The sequence below is a fragment of the Cryptomeria japonica genome, chromosome 10, assembly GCF_030272615.1.
Source record: "Cryptomeria japonica chromosome 10, Sugi_1.0, whole genome shotgun sequence".
Lineage (NCBI taxonomy): Eukaryota > Viridiplantae > Streptophyta > Pinopsida > Cupressales > Cupressaceae > Cryptomeria > Cryptomeria japonica.
The window spans coordinates 745027655-745046979 of record NC_081414.1 but is presented as its reverse complement, the minus strand read 5'-3'; the positions used below and the strand labels follow the sequence as shown (position 1 = coordinate 745046979).

General features: G+C 36.2%; 1 protein-coding gene across 4 annotated transcripts in view; it reads right to left on the bottom strand.

Moving 5' to 3' along the window:
* Window positions 1-19325, bottom strand: part of LOC131076011 (uncharacterized aarF domain-containing protein kinase At1g71810, chloroplastic) — a 291860-nt gene that overhangs the window by 24340 nt on the left and 248195 nt on the right. For all 4 annotated transcript variants that reach the window (XR_009359117.1, XR_009359118.1, XM_059213057.1 and 1 more), the window contains exon 8: window positions 4635-4678. Coding sequence is in view for 2 of the 4 variants with exons in the window: in XM_059213057.1 (XP_059069040.1) it covers window positions 4635-4678 (44 nt within the window). In the remaining 2 variants the exon portion in view is untranslated. The remainder of the gene's footprint in view (window positions 1-4634; window positions 4679-19325) is intronic.

The window sequence follows — 19325 nt, the reverse complement described above, 5'->3', positions numbered from 1 at the left end:
GCCCTTCTAATCCCAGTATTGTAGTAGAAGACCACCCCTTCTTTGCCACAAATGAACCTCAAAGTGAACCACCCTTGACAAGTAAAAGAACAAAGGGGCCTTTAGAAACCGCATTCCAAAATGAGAGTAGAGACAATGCTGACGAAGATATAGTAAGTTGCATTTATGCAAATGGGTTGTCATTCAATGTTGTTCGCTCCCCATATTGGAAGCAAATGATAAAAAGTGTTAATGAGGCTCCAAGGGGGTATAAGGGCCCCGGTTATGAGAAGGTACGTGGAACATTATTGGAGAAAGAGGTGAAGAGGGTTGAAGATGCATTGAAACCCAGAAGGGATTCATGGGTTGAGACAGGTGTAACAATTGTTTCAGATGGGTGGAAAGATGCTAAAAACCGTCCCTTGATCAATGTCATAGCGGTGTCCCCTAAAGAGGCAATGTTTTTGAGAGCTGTGGATTGTGAGGGCCAAATAAAAGATGGCCAATTTATTGCAGAAATTCTCATCTCTGCCATTGAGTCCGTGGGACCCCGCAATGTTGTCCAAGTCATAACGGACAATGCAAAAAATTGTAGAGCTGCTGGTTTGTTGGTTGAGCAATGCTATGATCACATCTTTTGGACACCTTGTGCAGTATATTCACTCAATCTTATGCTACAAAGGATTGGGCAAAAAATAAAATGGACTAGAGATGTGTATGCAAACGCTGAGGACATCCAGATGTTCATCACAAACCACCACATGTCTCAAGGGATTTTTAGAACCTATTAGAATTTGGAGCTATTGAAGGTAAGTGAAATAGTAATTTAATTTTACATTTTCTGATTTTTTAAAATTTTCAATGTTCATAATATCATTGTGTAAGCTATATTGTGTATTCTTCTTTAAAGTTTGGCTTTATTTTTTAATCATTTGGCATTAATTTGTGTTATAGGTTGTTGAGACCCATTTTGCATCAAACACAATCGTCTTAAGACGACTTGTGAAAGTTAGAGTGGCACTATGCAATATGGTGATCGACACCAATTGGACTGTATGGAAGCAGAGTAGCACTGAGAGGGCAGAGAAAATCAGGGATAGAATATTGAATGAGAAATGGTGGGATCTTGTTACATATCTCCTAAGTATCACTGAGTCCATCATGAGCATGATTCGCTATACATACATGGATAGGCCTTCCATAGGTGAGATTTATGATGGCATTGACTCAATGCTTGAAAAAATAAAGGTCACTATAAATGAAAAAGAGAATGATCCCCAGGAGAAATTCTTCAAAGAATTGGAAGTAATTATTGTAGAAAGGTGGAATAAGACGACCACTCCTTTGCACCTTCTTGCCTATGCCTTGACACCTAAGTACTATAGCAATTAGTTTCTTGATAAACCAGGAATGATTCCACCCTGGAGAGATCTAGAAGTATTTGATGGGTACAAGGCAGCATTTCTTAGACTATATCCCGATGATGATTTGCGAGATGTTGTTACAAATGAGTTCATAGAATTCGCAAATGGGAATGGTCTAAGTGTTGATGCACTTCGTTATAGATACAAGAAGGATGCTCATAACTGGTGGTACTTCCATGGCACATGCTTCCAACACCTACAACCCCTCGCTATAAAAGTTTTATCACAAGTGAGTTTAATTAATTAAAAATTTAAATTTACAAGTTTTAGTTTATTTATAGTTTACTTTGTCTTCATAGGTTGCTAGTAATTTTATTTTTATTAATGTATAACTTTAATTGTTTACTTTGTCTTCATAGGTTGCTAGTTCATTTGCTTCAGAAAGAAATTGGAACACATACTCTTTCATCCACTTAGTAAAGCGCAATAGGCTGCTATCAAAAAGAGCAGAGAATTTAGTATATGTGCATTCCAACCTACGTCTTCTTTCACACAAACAACATGACTACACACAAGGGGAAACAAAGATGTGGGATATAGAGCCAGAGCATACTAATTTGGATGCTCCTGCTTCTTAGCTTCTTGCATTGACACTTGATGACTCGGAAATTGAGCCAGCTTATAGTGCAAGTGCAAGTGGCATTGGCTCATCTAATGTCAATGTCAATGTCAATGAGGAGGAGGAGGAGGAGGAGGAGGAGGAGGATGAATTAGATGATCCATTTGATGATTAAACTTTAAGTTTATATTGTTGAAAGTTGAAACAATGATGCTTGAATATTTTGTCATTTTGATATTAAACTTGATGTATATGATGCTATCTGGTATGATCATGATGCTATGATTACAAGTTTATGTTTGTTTTGTTGTTTATATGATGCTATGTGACATGCAAATTTTAATTCATGCTTATAGGCTTCACAAATATCAATATATATATATAAAAAAAAAATTACATGTTTTTCAAAATTTTGCCGTACTGGCGTACCGGGTTCTTCGAACCCGAACCCGAACTGGCAACCTAGTCTTTTTCCATCCAACCGTAAGAGTAATTAAAATAAATTTTAATTGAATATTCACTTTTTTCCAGCTTATTATTAATTACCTTTTGGGTAATTAATATTTCTTTAATTGAATATTCACCCATTTTCCACTTACTAATTTTTTAAGTGCCTTTTTGGCCATATCAAATATTTACTTTTGGCCCAATTTGATAATAATGAATTGTCATTTTTCGAAAGTCATAAATTAAAGTACCTTTTGGACAACTTAATAAATCATTATTATATTATTCCCTTGTTGAATACCCACTTAGCCTATGGGGAATAAAAATAGGCTTCGGGTTTTCTAACTTGATTTAGTTTGAAAAAGGGGGCATTACACTTATAATTGAGGGCAACCATCTAATCATGAACAGGTAATTAAATGTATGTTGTTGGTCAATGCATAGGAGGGTGTTGAGCATTTCTAGTCACAAATGGACATTTTACAATTACTTGCTGAGTTTTGGCAAGTTTTTGCCAAGTCATTGAGTCCCAAGTCAAATTGGTTTGCAAAAAAAAGCACAACTCAATGTCCTCAATCAGTATATAGTGGACCAAACAAACTACTAAGAGAAAAAATAGAGGTATAGATGTTAAAGGGCTAAATGGGGACTAGACACTTGTAAAACAAACAAGTACAATCTAAGATAGATTATTTCCCAATAAATGAATTTTTAGAAATTGCACACCAATTGGGTTGTTATCTATTGATAAATTTCAGGCATGTGGTGAAAACCATCAACAGAAGCTTCTATCATTACATCATAAAAACCAAAACATGCTTGTGAACTACTTCAAGATAGTGAGCAACAAAAGTCCAATAAAACATTTATAGCAAATTTCTTACCAAAGAAAACATTTATACATTAGTTGTTCAATAAAATAAAACAACTTTGAAAGGGTGAAGCAAATAAGGAATGGGTAACTACATGTAGGGTTATACTCGTGATTTGGGGTTCAAAAGACAAATGCGGAAACTAGGGTCAATGGATCTGTTTAAAAATTTGCATTTAGTTGACTTTTTACAAGATTTTTTCCCCTTCCATGCTAGAAACATGGTATGCTTAGATGCCTTTAGCTAGGTTGAAAATCTCATCCCTTGAACATTGGACAAACATCCATGGACATGTCCCATATCAATCGATATGGGCATCATCACCACATTTCTGGCATTTTGGGCATGTCTAGAGATGCCCAATACATGCACCCACGTACAATAAATGGATGATGCATCCTAGAGACCCATGTCTGTGTCTTCTAGAACTCTGGATTTTAGCTATTGATCTTTCAACTACTGATTTAATAACAAGGTATTCAACGAATGACCATATTAATGCAGTGAAAATATAAGTTAAGCAAACTACAAAAAGCAAATAAGATAATTTTTATTGTTGCTGTTCAAAATATGTTCTTTTAACTAAGATCAAGGCTAGGCAAGAAGCAAAATTGTTTTTAGTCCATTTAAGCATAAACTTAGGAAGAAAAAGATAGTAGGAAAACTTAAAATTAAGAGAATCTCTATGTAAAAATATTGTTCAATAACAAATTTCAACTTGTAAAACTCAGAAGTATTACTCTACAAAATATCAGGTTTGCTACTCAAGAATAGTCACTCTAGAACCACATAATTCTTTTAACTAAAATTGAGGTGAGGCAAGAAACAAAAATTGTTTATAGTCCATTTATACATGACCCTTGGAAGAAAAAGATAGTAGGAAAACCTAAAATAGAGAGATTCTCTATGCAGTGATATTTTTCATGATAAATATTAACTCGTCTCAATTCAGCAATATTACTCTCAAAAATATCAGATTTGCTACCCAACAATAGTCACTCTATACCCACATAGTTTTTTTTAAACTTAAAATAAGGTTATATTTAGTCCATTTATACAAGATCTTTGGAAGAAAGAAGATGGTACAAAAACCTACAGTTAAGAGATTCTCAAAGCAGTGATATTGTTCAATAACAAATTTCAATTCGTCCAAACTCAGTAATATTACTCAACAAAATATCAGATTTGTTACCCAACAACCCTATAACCACATTTCTTCATTGAGTTCTAAGTGCATGGAAACAACAAAAGAGGAATTTTAATTTGCAGAATCATTAAGATATGCTGAATGGGAGCATTGGCTATTTCAAAATTGAATAGAACACAAATTCACAGTTATTGTGTTTGCATTACCTAAATCTTAAACCATTTTGAGCTTCTGCCTCATAGTCCATCTCCTACATGGCAATCGAATTTGAAACGATTAATGCTTGAAGGAAGAAAAATGATATTTGTCAAAAGTTCATCTTAACTGCATAAATATAATAATGTATAATTTAAAATTGCACAGTATTACAACTACAGTTTGTAGGGACTCGTGTTAATGCCTCATATTATGTATTCTTGACAAGCAAAAGTACTAGATTTTAGTCAAGAATATACTTAAAGGGCTAACTACTGTAAACATGCTTAGCAAAAAGCTTGTTACTGTAAATTTTGTGTCCCTAAAAAATCATAAATTGCCCACAAGTTATTGTAATGTAATGTAACGTAATGCATAGGTTAATTTGTAAAGTCTATCTTAAGTTCTTTGTCGGGTACTTACGTTCAATGTTATATCTATATTTTCTTATGCATTTTAAATTGTTCTAAATTATCGAGGCATGCAAGTCCATATGAATATGAAGGATTAAAGTATAACTAAAAATTGAAAAAGTAGTTTCCTATTTCATTCTAATAGTAACTGTTGTGACGTTTTCACACATTTCCCCATTGCAAATGGGGACCTCCCACTTTTTCTGGTTAGCTTAGGTGTTTTTGCTTAATTGTCTTTAGCTTGGCAATAATTTAGTGTCTTTTAGCCCTTTTCTTGTGAGAAGGTCTTTACCTTAGGGTGTGTAGTCAAGTCAGGAATTCTAGTTTCAAGTTCGAAATCCATGAGCAAATGTCAAGATTTAAAATTGAGGTCAAATTGCTAAAAGTTGTAAAAATTGCAAAAAATGTTGTAAAGGTGTTGTTAGCGTCAATTGCTTAGGATTTTGAATTTTTTAAGTGATAAGTGTGGAAGAGATCGAAATTTGGCATAGTCTGACCTTGACAAGAAGGAAATAATAATAAAATTTGGTGAAAAAATTCCTTTAAAAAATTTAAGTAAAATTCCTTGTGAAGAAAAGCAATCCAAAATAGATTGTGGATTTTCAGGTATAGATTATTTTTCTTGAGAAATTCCCAATGTTCACCTGACAAATTCTTCACCAAAGTAATTCCGAGCTTAAAAATGTTCTTGTCATTCAATTTCTAGCTTAATTATAAGAGAATAATTTTAAGCAATTTCATTTCCAGCTTGAATGAATGGAAGCAATCTCAACCAATTACACTTCTGGCTAAAACAAGAGTAAGTGATTTTACTTCCAGCACAAACCAACAGAAGTGGTTTTAGATAATTTCATTTCTGGCTTAAACAGAATGAAGTGATTAAGGACAAATTTACTTCCAGCTTAAGTGAAGGATAGCGCTTAGCATTTTTCATGTGTCTTTACAACTCCTAGCATTCACACTTCCACCTTAAACTCCTAACACTCAACACTTAGCCCCATCATTGACTTCCCTGCCTTAAGTGGGCACTAAGATAGAGCTAGTTTCCAAGTTGCCCCCCCATTTTCAATAGCATGAAGCCTTCAAAAAATAAAAATTCCAGTACAAGTGGGCTAAGTGTTTGCAATGAATTCAAATTCAAAATTTTGAAATATGGAGAGCAAGCCGCTTAGGTTGGAAGGGTGTGAGTTCAAAGGGTAAAGAATCATATAAAGGCAAGACGGAAACTATTCTTTCAACCACAATTTGCACTAAAGGCAGATCAGATCTCTGATTCGCACAAGCAGACTTAGGGCTGATCAAATCCTAATTAATGGAGCAAAAAATTAAAATCAGACATATGCAAATTGGATGAAGTGTGGAATGGGGGGTTCATCAATCTTTATTTATACCTCTCACAACTATGCAAAAGGATTAATTGAACCAGCCAACCTAAAGAAGCCAGGTTAAAACCTTCATAATTCACTGATGCAATGAGGAAAATCAGGTATTGAGCAGGCCGACCTGGTCTAAAAGGAACAAAAATAAATTTTTTGATAAGCCCAGCTGACTTATAGGGATTTCATTTTTCTTGATTTCAAATACTTAGATGCCTAAGTTGGGCTAGTGTGGAGAATGTAAATTCAAAATTGAGGAAACATATAAAGGTAGATCTAACATTCATTTCAACTTCAAATTACAAATTCATTTCTGCCTGATTAAGAGCAGCTGAGCAAACTATTTCCAGCAGATGAGAAGCGATTTTTTCATCATCTCCATTCATCTTAGGTTGAATTTCATCAGATTTCTAGGGTAAATTCCTTCTAATTTGAGGCAAATTTGTGGATCAGGCAATGGGCGAGCTTGTGAAGGTTGTTTTGGTGTGATTTTTATTTTAACCATTTTCAGGGCCTGAAGTAATGCAAGTTTCAGGACTGCAGAGGCAATTTCAGACTTGAGGTTGTCATTTCTAGATTTGTGATGATGTGTTTAAGGCATGAGAAGGGAGTAAAGACTTCTTGGTTTATCAAGAATATCTCATATTCTCAATTTTATTGCATTTACATATGGATTTCATTCACCAATACGGTTCATTTTGTTTCCTTTCTTTTTCAGGTTTGATGTGAGGATGGAAGGCTAGGAAGGATGAACATACAAAGAGAGGTGTGGAATCAATCACATGGAAGACTTCAAATTTCACATCCATGACATGAAGATGAAGGATTCAACAATTAAGAGGGAAGATCACTACATTCAAGACATGATTCACTTTCCAATGATGAGATCAAGGAGAGACATCATCATAATTTCAAAGATCATAACTTGGAGAAGGCTACACAAGGTCAATTCAATCACATAGAAGAGGCATCAAGGAAGGAACACCTCAACAAAGCAAGTGCAAGGATCGACATAAGGAAGGATACAGTTACAACAATCTTGAATTTCCTTTGGAAATCCAAGATCACAAGTTCAACAGGAGGACTCTACAACATGGAGATTACTCTACGCCAAGGAAATCAAGGAATCAAGGTTCAAATTCGAGAGGATGGAGATACAACAAGGGATTTCACAATTATTAAAGGAGATCAGTTAAATCAAAATTGTGTTCCACATTTCAAGATCAAAGACCGTCAAGAGGAAGGAGTCAAGATGTCTAAAATCAAAGCAAGACAACTTAAGGAGAATTCTCGAGCATTGAGAGGGAAATGCATCACCAAGAGGAAGATTTCCAAATGTCAACAAGTCAAGTGCGATCAAGGAAAAATGATAAGTTAAGCAAAGTTAGAATGTCCATCCACGACAACCATAGTATCTTTGGGATTTTACCTCATGCGTATGTGTAGTTTTGGTCCACATCCTTCGTTCAGTTGTAGGTACTGTTGAGGTGTATTTTGTACACGACCAAACACAGAATAAAATACCTTAAGGTACCTTATCCTCTCTTGAGCAAAGTTTCTCGACTGTTGAAGATCTCACCGAAGGATCAGTTGAGGCAACTCCAAGGTTCTTGTATGTAGGTTCTCTACTCGTGGATAAGCTCTCTGTGGTATGATGTGATTTTGCTGGAATCACAAGGGGACTTACACTTGACGACCTAAACGTCTGATTTGCTAGAATCACAGGTCCTATTAACTAACTGGAAGACAAACAAATGGTAAAAGATGCAGGGTTCAGGAAGTCTACTCTACTACCTAGAATGCGAGAAGATGGATGAACGACTAGGTGGAGTCCTACTGGGTTGGGTCTCACCATCAAGTTGAACAATTCAACACCAACTCGGTGCGATCTTCTGGGGAATGCTTCAAATATATTCAAATCGGACACCATTAGATACTAATCATCATTCAAGTTAGTGCATGAACAATAGATGTGTAACGACTTGAGATTAAGCTCATTTTATGCCAGTTGACCATGTAGGGCGCACTTACAATCAGTAAGAAGCTAGTGGTATGGATTAGACAGATTCCACACAGGTGCATTCAACAACTTCTTTCATTCAATTTAATTATCTATCATCTAAAATGAAGATTCAACAAGAGACCATGCATATTGCAACAAAACGACATATTTCACCATATCTTCAATGAAAAAGAGGTCTTTACAATTGAGGCAACAATGTCTTGTCTTCTCTTCCGAGTCTACTCTAATTGCTATCCTACTACCTATTCACAAACTATCAACTATTTTCTCCTTATTGTCTCTTAGCTTTTACAAATGAGGAGCCAGGGCTTATATAGTGCCCTCAATACAATTCAACGGTTCAGATCAACTTGAGATCAATGGCCGAGATTTTACAATGAAAACCCTAATTAGGGTTTGTTACAACAACTCAATTCTGGCCAATGAAATAATTACATTATTTGGACACGTGTTCTCTGGGATATTCGACCAATGGATAACCGGGGTAGGTACATCGAACTTTGTGCCATCTCCAATGAGTCAGGTACATTGAACATGGACACGTCGGGGTGGACCAATCCGACATGGAGGAGTGATGACTGGGACGCCACCTTGTCCGACACTTGATTGATGTTCAATTTGGTGATGCTGAGAAGCTAAGTTTAGTTAACTCTTCTGAAATTGTCTGCTTCTCCAACGGACCCTCGCTCTAACCTCCTTTGTCTTTGATGTGCAGGATGGATGATGTACCTTTCCTTGGAATGCTGGACTGGAAGATGTCGTCCTTGATGATGCTGGACTGGAGAAGGTCGTCCTTGTCTTGGCCTGGTCTTCTTTCATCTGCAAGACAAACCATAAGATGATTAAGGACACAAAATATATTTATTCTAACATAGCATTTTATACCTTAAACCATCAACAAGAAGACATCAAAATGAAGTTTGCTCAAGCTTCTCCCTAGGGACAGGACCTATCCAGAATTTCACTTTGGACCCTTGGAAGGGTCAAGAGCGAAATTCTCATTTTAGCTCAAAATTCACACTTTTGAAGGTCAAACATCTTTCCAAGGCATTCCAAATAGTTTTTCTCACCCTAGTCCAGGCCTGACTTAGCACAAAATTTAAAGAAAAGGATGGTTTTAGTGTTTTTCGCTTTGGACCCTTTGGAAGGGTCAGGAGCGATTTTCATTCCTAGCTTGTCTTCCCTCACTCAATTCCATTCTTCTCACTTTGTCTCCTCTTGACTCCCTCAATTGGATCTATCTTTCAACTTGACAACATTTGCTTGATCCCCGGAAGGCCTAAAAGGGAAAATTCGCTCAAAATCATGGCCAGGGACAGGACCTCTTTAGGATTTCGCTCTGGACCCTTTGGAAGGGTCAGGAGCGAAATTCTCATTTTAGCTCAAAATCTACATTTTTGGTGGCCAAAATCCATTCAAGGGCAATCTTAAGGGCTTATCTTACCTACGTCTAGGCTTGGCTTGGCACAAATTTTAGAGAAAATGATGGGTTTTAGGATTTTCGCTCCGAACCCTTTGGAAGGGTCAAGAGCAAAAATCTTGTTTTAGGCTCATTCCTCCATCATTTCAACTTGAATTCACCTCCAAGACTAAGGACACATTGCCTCACTCCTAACTAGGCCATAAAAATCAAAATTTTGACTTGTCTTGCAAAGAAAAGTAGGTGATCCTAAGATTTTCGTTCTGGACCCTTTGGAAGGGTCAGGAGCGAAATCCTTGGTTTGGGCTAATTTCCATCATTTTTCAACACCAATTAACTTCAAAAGGCAAGAACATGTCTCCTCGCACCTATCCAAGCCATGAAAACCTAACGTTTGACTAGACTTGCAAGGAAAATATGTGATTTAAAGATTTTCGCACTAGACCCTTTGGCAAGGTCAGGGGCGAAAATCATTTTTTGGCTCAATTCCTTCAAGTTTGATAATTATTGACCATTCAAGGACATGCCTAAAGACACCCTAATCTTGACCCACACTAGACTTGGCATAAATTTGAGGGAAAAGATAGGTTTTGAGAAAATTTCGCCCTAGACCCTTTGGAAGGGTTAGGAGCGATTTTCAAGTTTTCTAGCATGTTCATCCATCATTTCATCTTGAATTCACCTCACCAGGCAAGGAAACACCTCTCTTCTCTCATCCAACCCAAGTTTGACTTGATTTTGCAAGGAGAAAAGGTGATTTTAAGATTTTCGCTCTGGACCCTTTGGAAGGGTTAGGAGCGAAAATCTTGTTTTGGTTCAATTCCTTTAGTTTCAATGCTTTCTAGCAACTTGAAGTCACTCTTAGGGACATCTCCTTCTTGATTTTACCTTAGCCCTCACTCATTTAGCACAAAATTGATAGCAAAGAGAGGTTTTGAGAAAATTCGCTCTGGACCCTTTGGAAGGGTCAAGAGCGAAAATCTCATTCTTGATCAAAAATCATCATTCTTTCAACTAGAAACTTCATTGCAAGGTAGAATCTCACCTTTCTTCGCCCTAGGAACAAGGTTTTAAGCCTAAGAAAGGTCAAAAGGTAGGCTTGTAGGGAATTTCGCTCTGGACCCTTTGGAAGGGTCAGGAGCAAAATTTCCTTTCTTGGCTAAAATCCTTCAATTTCATAGCTACCAAACACTCTTAAAGGCAAGATCATGTTCATTCTCCTTCTCATCATGCCTTGGCCATCAAATTTTAGTCAAATAAGTAAGGAAATGCATCTTAGAGAGATTTTCGCTCTGGACCCTTTGGAAGGGTTAGGAGTGAAAATCAAGATTTTGGGCTAAATTCTTCATTTCTCCAATTCAAAACAACCTCAAGAGGCAAAGACATGCTATCTCACTTCCATCCACGCCATAAAAAACCAAGGACTAAACCTCCTTCAATGGAAAAATATGTGTTTTTAGGAATTTCGCTCTGGACCCTTTGGAAGGGTTAGGAGCGAAATTCATCTTTTGGTCCAAAATCCTTTATATTTCAACGCTTTCAAACATTTCCAAAGGCCACAAGATGTCCATCCTTCCCTTCAAGATGCCCTGCAAATCAAAATTTGGTCAAACTTAGGAGGAAATGAGCTTTAAGAGGATTTTCGCTTTGGACCCTTTGGAAGGGTCAGGAGCGAAAATCTCATTCTAGGCTAGATTACTCACTTTTCAAACTTCAAACCACTTCAAGAAGCAAACTTAGATCATTTTCCACCTGAGGAAGAAGGTTTCAAGGTCAAACAAGGTAGCAAATGAAGTTTATGATGAATTTCGCTCTGGACCCTTTGGAAGGGTCAGGAGCGAAATTCTCCTTTAGGCCAAAATCTTGTTCTTCAAAATCAATCAACTCTATCTCAAGGCAAGAACATACCAATTCATCCCCCAACATGCCCTAGAAACCAACCCTTAGCCAGAATTGGGAAGGAAATGAGAGCTACCAAGATTTTCGCTCTGGACCCTTTGGAAGGGTCAGGAGCGAAAATCATGTTTTGGGCTTGACTCTTGACCTTTTCAACTCCAATTCTCTTTGAGAGGCAAACATAGATCCTTCTTCACGCATCTCCATCAAGATCCTGACTTTCGCCAAGGGAAAAATGAGAGTTTTCAAGAATTTCACTCTGGACCCTTTGGAAGGGTCAGGAGCAAAATTCACATTTTTGACCAAAATCCTTCATCTCATCCACCATCAATCACTCCCTAGGGCTAGAATGTATCAAATTGCTCTTACTATGCCTAAGGAAGCTATGGTCCTGGCCTTGACAAGTGAGAATTTGATGTTTAAGGGGATTTTCGCTCTGGACCCTTTGGAACGGTTAGGAGGGAAAATCCCACTCTTGGCTAGCTTCTCACTTAGGTTCACTTCATTCTCCACCAAACTTGATCAAATCAACTTCCTTCTTTCACTATCAAGATATTCCATCACTCAACTGGGTCCAGGCAAGGTCAGACTAGGTTTTAAGGCCAAAGGAAGGGAAAAAGGGAGGATTTCGCTCTGGACCCTTTGGAAGGGTCAGGAGCGAAATCCTCATTTGAGGCTAGCTTTCATCATCTTGAGGTCCAAAATTCCTCTTCAAGGCAAATATGTATCAAAACCTACCAAACCATGCCTTAGAAGTTCCTAACTTGGTCAAGCTAAGAAGCAAAATAGAGGAAATATGAATTTCGCTATGGACCCTTTGGAAGGGTCAGGAGCGAAATTTACATTCTTGGCTCGATTCACCCTCAAACTGGCTTGACTTTGTTCTAGGCTAGATCCTTGATTCATTCCTTCCCTGTCTTAGCCAAATTTGCTCAACCACTCACTGACTTCCTCGAACTCAAACTGGACACCACCAGCAAAACCAAGCTTAAAGAAGACCTGGAAAGAAACCCATCTACTGACTCATCTTAGCTCGAGCAGAGCCTGCTATCCATTGATCCCTCTGGCAACACTCATCATGCAAAGGCTAACAGGCAAAACCCTAAAAGACCTAGAAAACAAACCCTAGAAAGCAACAAAAGCAGGGGTCCCCATTTGCAATGGGGCGATGTGTGAATACGTCACAACAGGTACCCTTTTGGATAATTCAGATGTATCATCTCCTTCATGCATTGCTTGGTGACACACAGTTCATGAATCTCCCTAGCTAGCATTATGGTGGGTATCATACTATTCGTGCTAATGCTTCCTTGGTTTCACTTGGAGTGAGTTAAGACACTTTTGCATTCTTATTTTGAGGTGGAAACCTTCCTTCCTTAGTTGATCATGTTTCTTCAAACTATTGCACCTGTATTTTCAGCTTCATTGGTTGAGTAGTGATGATGAGGTCACTCATGCAACTTCATTGGTTGAGTAGTGTCATTGGGGTCACTCGTGTGGACTCATGCGCCATCTGTATTTTCGATTGGATTGATAGATGTTTTGCAGTTGTTGCCATTTGATCATTGTTTGAGTAGTGTCATTTGGGGCACTCATGCAGATTGTTGTCTTCTTGATCCTGATCATCATATTGTTTCAGAGGAGTTTCTTTAGTTGCTACACCATATTAGTCTTCTTCTAGCAAATGTCTACAACTTCTTCATGCTTAAGTGATGTTCTGCATGTTCTTATTTAGGGACATCATTTTGGAGGCTTCTTTGTCCTTCATGTTCTCTCTTTTGGAGAGGAGTTTTCTCCCATAGAGTTTTCTCCTTATCTCCGTTTGTGAGAGATTGCATTGCATTGTAGTTGTACGTGGGTACCTAACATGGCTTTGTTGTAGAAACCCATAATGCATCTCATATTGCATAATTTCGCTCCCTACGTTGCACTTAAGTAGGGGTGTTGGTGTACGTGGTTTAATCCCACTTACATTTACTTAAGTTCAAATTAGGTAACCAACATTTAAAGTTAGTTGTTGGGAGCTTGGGAGTGGTTATAATCTACCTACATTTGCATAGGATTAAGACACATGTCAAGATCTTGTGTAATCCTACCTACTATTGCTCTTGCCTTTATAAGCGAGGCATTTGTACATTTATATTGACGTCATCTCAATACATTTTGGTTATTGGTGAAATATCATCTGATTGTTGGTTCTCTCTTTGTTGTGAAGGTGTGTCTGCAAATTCGCTTCTAGGATTGGGTGCAAACCCTAACAAAAGGCCCTCTAGGTCTAGAATTGGACAATAGAAAACCACAATTCATTAGAGTGCTTACATATAGAGATCACCAGTGTGTAAAAATATCAATTAAATAAAATATCAATTATTTTATCTATGCAATGTGAAACTATATGTTGCGTGTCTGTGAGTGTATTGGATGCAAGGGGATGATTTTCCTTCACTCATTCTGGTGAGACAGGGAACATCGCGATTAATACCAGCCTAATGATAAATCTGTCTAAGATTTGTGTGCATCTTCTTGACACCTGGATGTGCCGAATAAGGTGCACGATGGGCCTCAGTCACGATCAAAACAGGAAAACCCTCCAAAGGAGGTACATAAATATGTCCAAGGTGATGAAGAAGTCCATCTGCCTCAAGGTTATATCCAGAAAATCTACCCTCTAAAGGCCTTCCGGACTCTATCACGGCTCTAACATCCTGATACCAAGTATCCTGAGGAAGAACTCCTAGAATCCTCTTTCTCAAGTCTACTCCAAGGGACAATGCTGAAACTTCATGCCATCTACGACTCAAAGCATCTGCTACTACGTTCTCTTTCCCCTGAATATAACGAACCTCAAAATCATACTCGCAGAAGAATTCCATCCATCTCTGTTGTCGAGCATTCAAGTTCAGTTGCGTGAATATATACTGCAGACTGGGGTGATCACTATGAACTACAACTACCAACTCTAAATCGTGAACTGGATAGTTCAACTAGTGGTTCTTGAGTTTGTGAGACTCATAAGCAACCACACATCCATCCTGCATAAGCACTGCACCTATACCTTCCAAAGAGGCATCTGTGCATACCATAAAATCTCTAGATGGATCAGGAACTGCCAAAATCGGAGCACTAACGAGGAGTTCCTTCAAGGTCCGAAAAGCTGCCTCACACTGCTCTGACCAAACAAACTTCTTCGTCAGTTGGTCGTCCTGTCAGTTTGTTCGGCCTTTGTATTTTGTCGTTCGATCTTTTTATGAGTATTTGCTTGGGGTTTGCTCAGTTTGTATGTTTATTGGATTTAATTAATTAATTAAATTTATGGAGTTATCTCATAGTTTGTATTTTTGGAATTATGTATTTTATGCATTGAGATTATAAATTTAACTAATTAAAAGAAATTATTAAATTAGATTGCAAGTTGCATTGTATTCGAATTATATTTTATTTAAATTTTAGTGAAAAATAAATTAGATTAATTTCATTTATTGTTTCCTAGAATTTTAAATAGATAAATGAATAAAAGAATAAATAAATAAATAAATGAATCAAAGAATAAATTAGAATTAAAGTATTGCTTTATTTTCTTTGTTTAGAAAATTAATTAATTTGCATGAGAAAAGATAAGAAAAAAATGATTTTTATTTATTGCATGTTAATTTATCCCTTTGTTAGGAATTAGAAAAGAAAATAAAATTGTTTTTATTACTAAAATTAAATATTAGGTTTTTGGGAAAAATATGTGCAACCTAAAATTTTAGGTTATAGATCTTTCTCTTTTTGGTACACAAGGAGGCAGAGATTTTGGAAGAAAAATTATTTTGGAAGCAATATTTTGTTGAAGAAGAAATTATCAAAGGATTGCTGGAAGAGGGATTGGCTTGGATAACCGGTACAAGATTGAGTTCTTCCACGTGAATCTTCCAGGAAAGCTATACAGGTTGGGTGGCCTCTTCTGGTTGTTTTTAAAGAAAATATTCAAATCCAAAACCTTTTCTGGTTATTTCATGTTCTTGGCTAAAGTCCATTCTTGAAAATTAATTTTAGTTTATGGAAAGAAGTTATTTCCTGGGTGTTTGTGGATTAAATTTTGTGAGGATTTTGGAAAAGTTATTCTGCCAAATTTTGCTAAGATGTTTTACTGTGCATAAAAATATTCCCTCTTGTTTGGTATTGGTTTCGATAATTGGCTATGGTTGTTCTGTCAATATTTGTACATCTCTGTGTAATTATTTAGTTACTATAGTAAAAAATTTAATTTAAATTAAATTTATTGGGTTATTAAAATTATGGGGAAATTGCTTTATTTAATTATTTTGGGGAAAATTGTATTTAATAAATTTTGGGGAAATAAATTTTATTAAAAATTGAAATTTATAATTCTTATGCTATGGAATTTAAAAAAAAAAAAAAATATATATATATATATATAAAAGTTCGGTAGTTACTACCGACGATAGTATAGCTACCAGCGGTAGCAGTGCTACCTACGGTAGTAAGGTAGTAGTGCTATCGGCGGTAGCACCTGCTACCGTAAGGTAGCATGTACTACCTACCGTGTGGTAGCAGTGGGTTATGTGGTTTTTTTTTTCCTGGGTTATAAATTGTGTTTTCCAAAATATGGTGTATTCGGGTTTCATGCTCAGTTTTATTTAATTCAGTTTTTAATTAAATTATGATATATATATATATATATATATGTATGTATATATATATTCACATATAGTTTTTTTTAATTTTTGGGCATTATGTCATTCAAGTATTATTTTAATATTGTACAAATTAATTCATGTTTATATATATATATATATTTTGTAATATGATTATAGGTATATGATATATATACGATGTATATATATATTCATATAATTATATTATATTATTATATATATATATATAATTAATTCAGAATTTGGTTATTTCTAGAAAAGCTTATAATTTAAGATTCTATATTTATGCTTGGAAATACATTAGGAGATTAATTTTAATGTGGTTTTATTTAACCTTATTGGACAAATGACAACATTGATTTCCTTGTATTAATTTAGTGTATTTTCTTATTTTTTGGAAAATCTTTAATTGCAAGTATTTTATGCTTTTGACTGTTTAAAGAAAAGATTGCCTATATTAGGATCTTGTGTAAATGGTTTTTGCAGTCAAGCTTAATTTCGTTGCAATTTTGGTTGAGTTGTCATTATGTCATATGTTGTTATACCCCTTGGTCAGGTGTTGTTGTATAACCCTGTTGATGTGAGCCATTGTGTGTTTTGTTCCAAATGGTCAATCCTGGGTTAGTGATTGTGTATCCTTTACTTGTGGTTTGTCAGGATTAAATATGGCTGCGAGTTTCGCCATAGAGTTCTCGTAGAGAGACCTTTCTTGTTAGTGTCCTATGAGAGAGAGTGGCTTTTGAGGGGGGCCGCGCCCGAAGTGGATGGCAGGATAACCCCTCGAAAGTCAGTTAAGAAGTGATAACCTAATAATTGATTAGGGGGTGGGTAGTTTAAAATATTAATTAAGATAATGTGCCTCGCACATGGTTGAGTGCTTGTATAGGCTTAGTGTTAAGATATAGCCCTCGTGAATCTAACTGATGGTAAATCGGTTATTTTAAATATATATCATGCCCATGTGACTCTCGATCACATTATATTAACGAAGCATGCAGTTCGGAAATTAAACATAAACAAACTAATTGTTATGAACGGTTGCCTCCGTAGGGGCATGTCCATACATGGCAACTGCCACATATGGACATGTCCCTACGTAGGCAACCTTTCCTCTTGTATTTAAAAACCGGATTCAATGATGGAGACGATCAATAACTTACGACAATCAGTCTTCTAGAATCGCTATCATTATTCTTCTATCCATATTTCACAACATGGTATCAAAGCCAGCATATTAAGAGAATAAATTAGACAGCCATATTACTAATAAGCATTTATCAGAAGTAAATAACAAATCGACGTAGAGGCTATATACGCAGAGGATATATCCGACTAAGAAAATATTCAAAATGTCAAGTAATATGAGAGTGGAAGATAGACTCGAAGGAGCCTCCAACTTCATTTCCTAGAAGATATGAATCATTGCCATTCTTGAAGAACTAGAATTAGAGTCTTACATAAAAGTAAATCTAGACATGCCAAATGATGAACCAGAGAAATCTACCTGGAAAAGGCATAATAATAAAGCAAAGAAAATAATTATTCACTTAGTCAAAGATCATAGTCTTCCATCTATAGCCAGACTGCCTAAAGCATATGAAGTATTTAAAACTATTAAAAATACATATGAAGTTAACAATGCGAGCAGAATGTTAACCTTGAAACAACAACTTTTAAACATAAAGATGATACAATATCTACATACTTTTCAAGGATATCTGAAGTAAAAGACCAATTACAAACTATTGGAAATGAGGTAGATGATCAAGAAATCTCTCTCATAGCCCTAAGAGTATTACCAATTTCATGGGAATCCTACATTCAATGTATTAGCAGAACACCCCCCTTACCCAAATTTGAACAACTTAAGAATGAGTGCATTCAAGAGGAATCTTAACTAATCTCAAGAGGATTAGGGCCAAATAAAGAAGGAGAAATCCAAGCACTTAGTACAAATACCTTCAACAAAAATAAAAAGTTCTCCAAACGGAAGAGAGGAAATAAAAACCATCAGAAAAGAGATATGTCTAAAATTCAGTGTTACAAATGCGACAAATATGGGCACACTCACAGGAATTGTCCAGAAAGGAAGAAAACACAAGCTACTCTAGCCGAAGTCAAAGGAGAAAACTCACTTTTCTTCTTAGCCCTATCAAGCGAAATAAATACAAATAAAAACACTTGGATCGTAGACAGTGGAGCATCAAGGCATATAAATGGATTCAGAAATCAGTTTGAAACACTTGACGGGCACTCAAGTGAAGAGGTTACTATTGGAGATAACTCCACATATCTTGTGAAAGGAATTGGGACTTGTACTATCAAACTAAGAAATGAAGTATCTCTACAATTAAAGGATGTTCTTTTTGTACCTGGAATAAAAAGAAATCTAGTCTCAATCTCAGGCCTAGCTGATTAAGGATATCGGGTTACCTTCAATGAAGATAAAGTTCTACTCTGGCCTAAAAATACAAATATCAAAAATGCCATAACAGTAGGTTCAAGAGATGGTAGCCTATACAAACTATGCAGTGATCAAAAGGAAGCATTAAATCTTGAAGTTTCAAACAATAATAAATTATGGCACAAAAGATTAGGACACCTAAGATATAGTGCTCTATCCAACATAAAGAAGATTACTTCAGGATTGCCCCAACTAAAATCTGAACACACAGGCATTTGCAAAGGATGTGCCTAAGGAAAGAATGTGAAAGTTTCTTTTCCCTCAAGCGAGCACAAATCAAAAGTTATTTTAGAACCAATTCACTCGGACCTATGCGGTCCCATGTCAACACCATCCCTAACTGGATCCTTATACTACATAATCTTTGTTGACGACTACTCTCGAAAAACATAGATATATTTTCTAAAGTGCAAAGACTCAAATGAAGTACCATCTAAGTTCAAAGAATT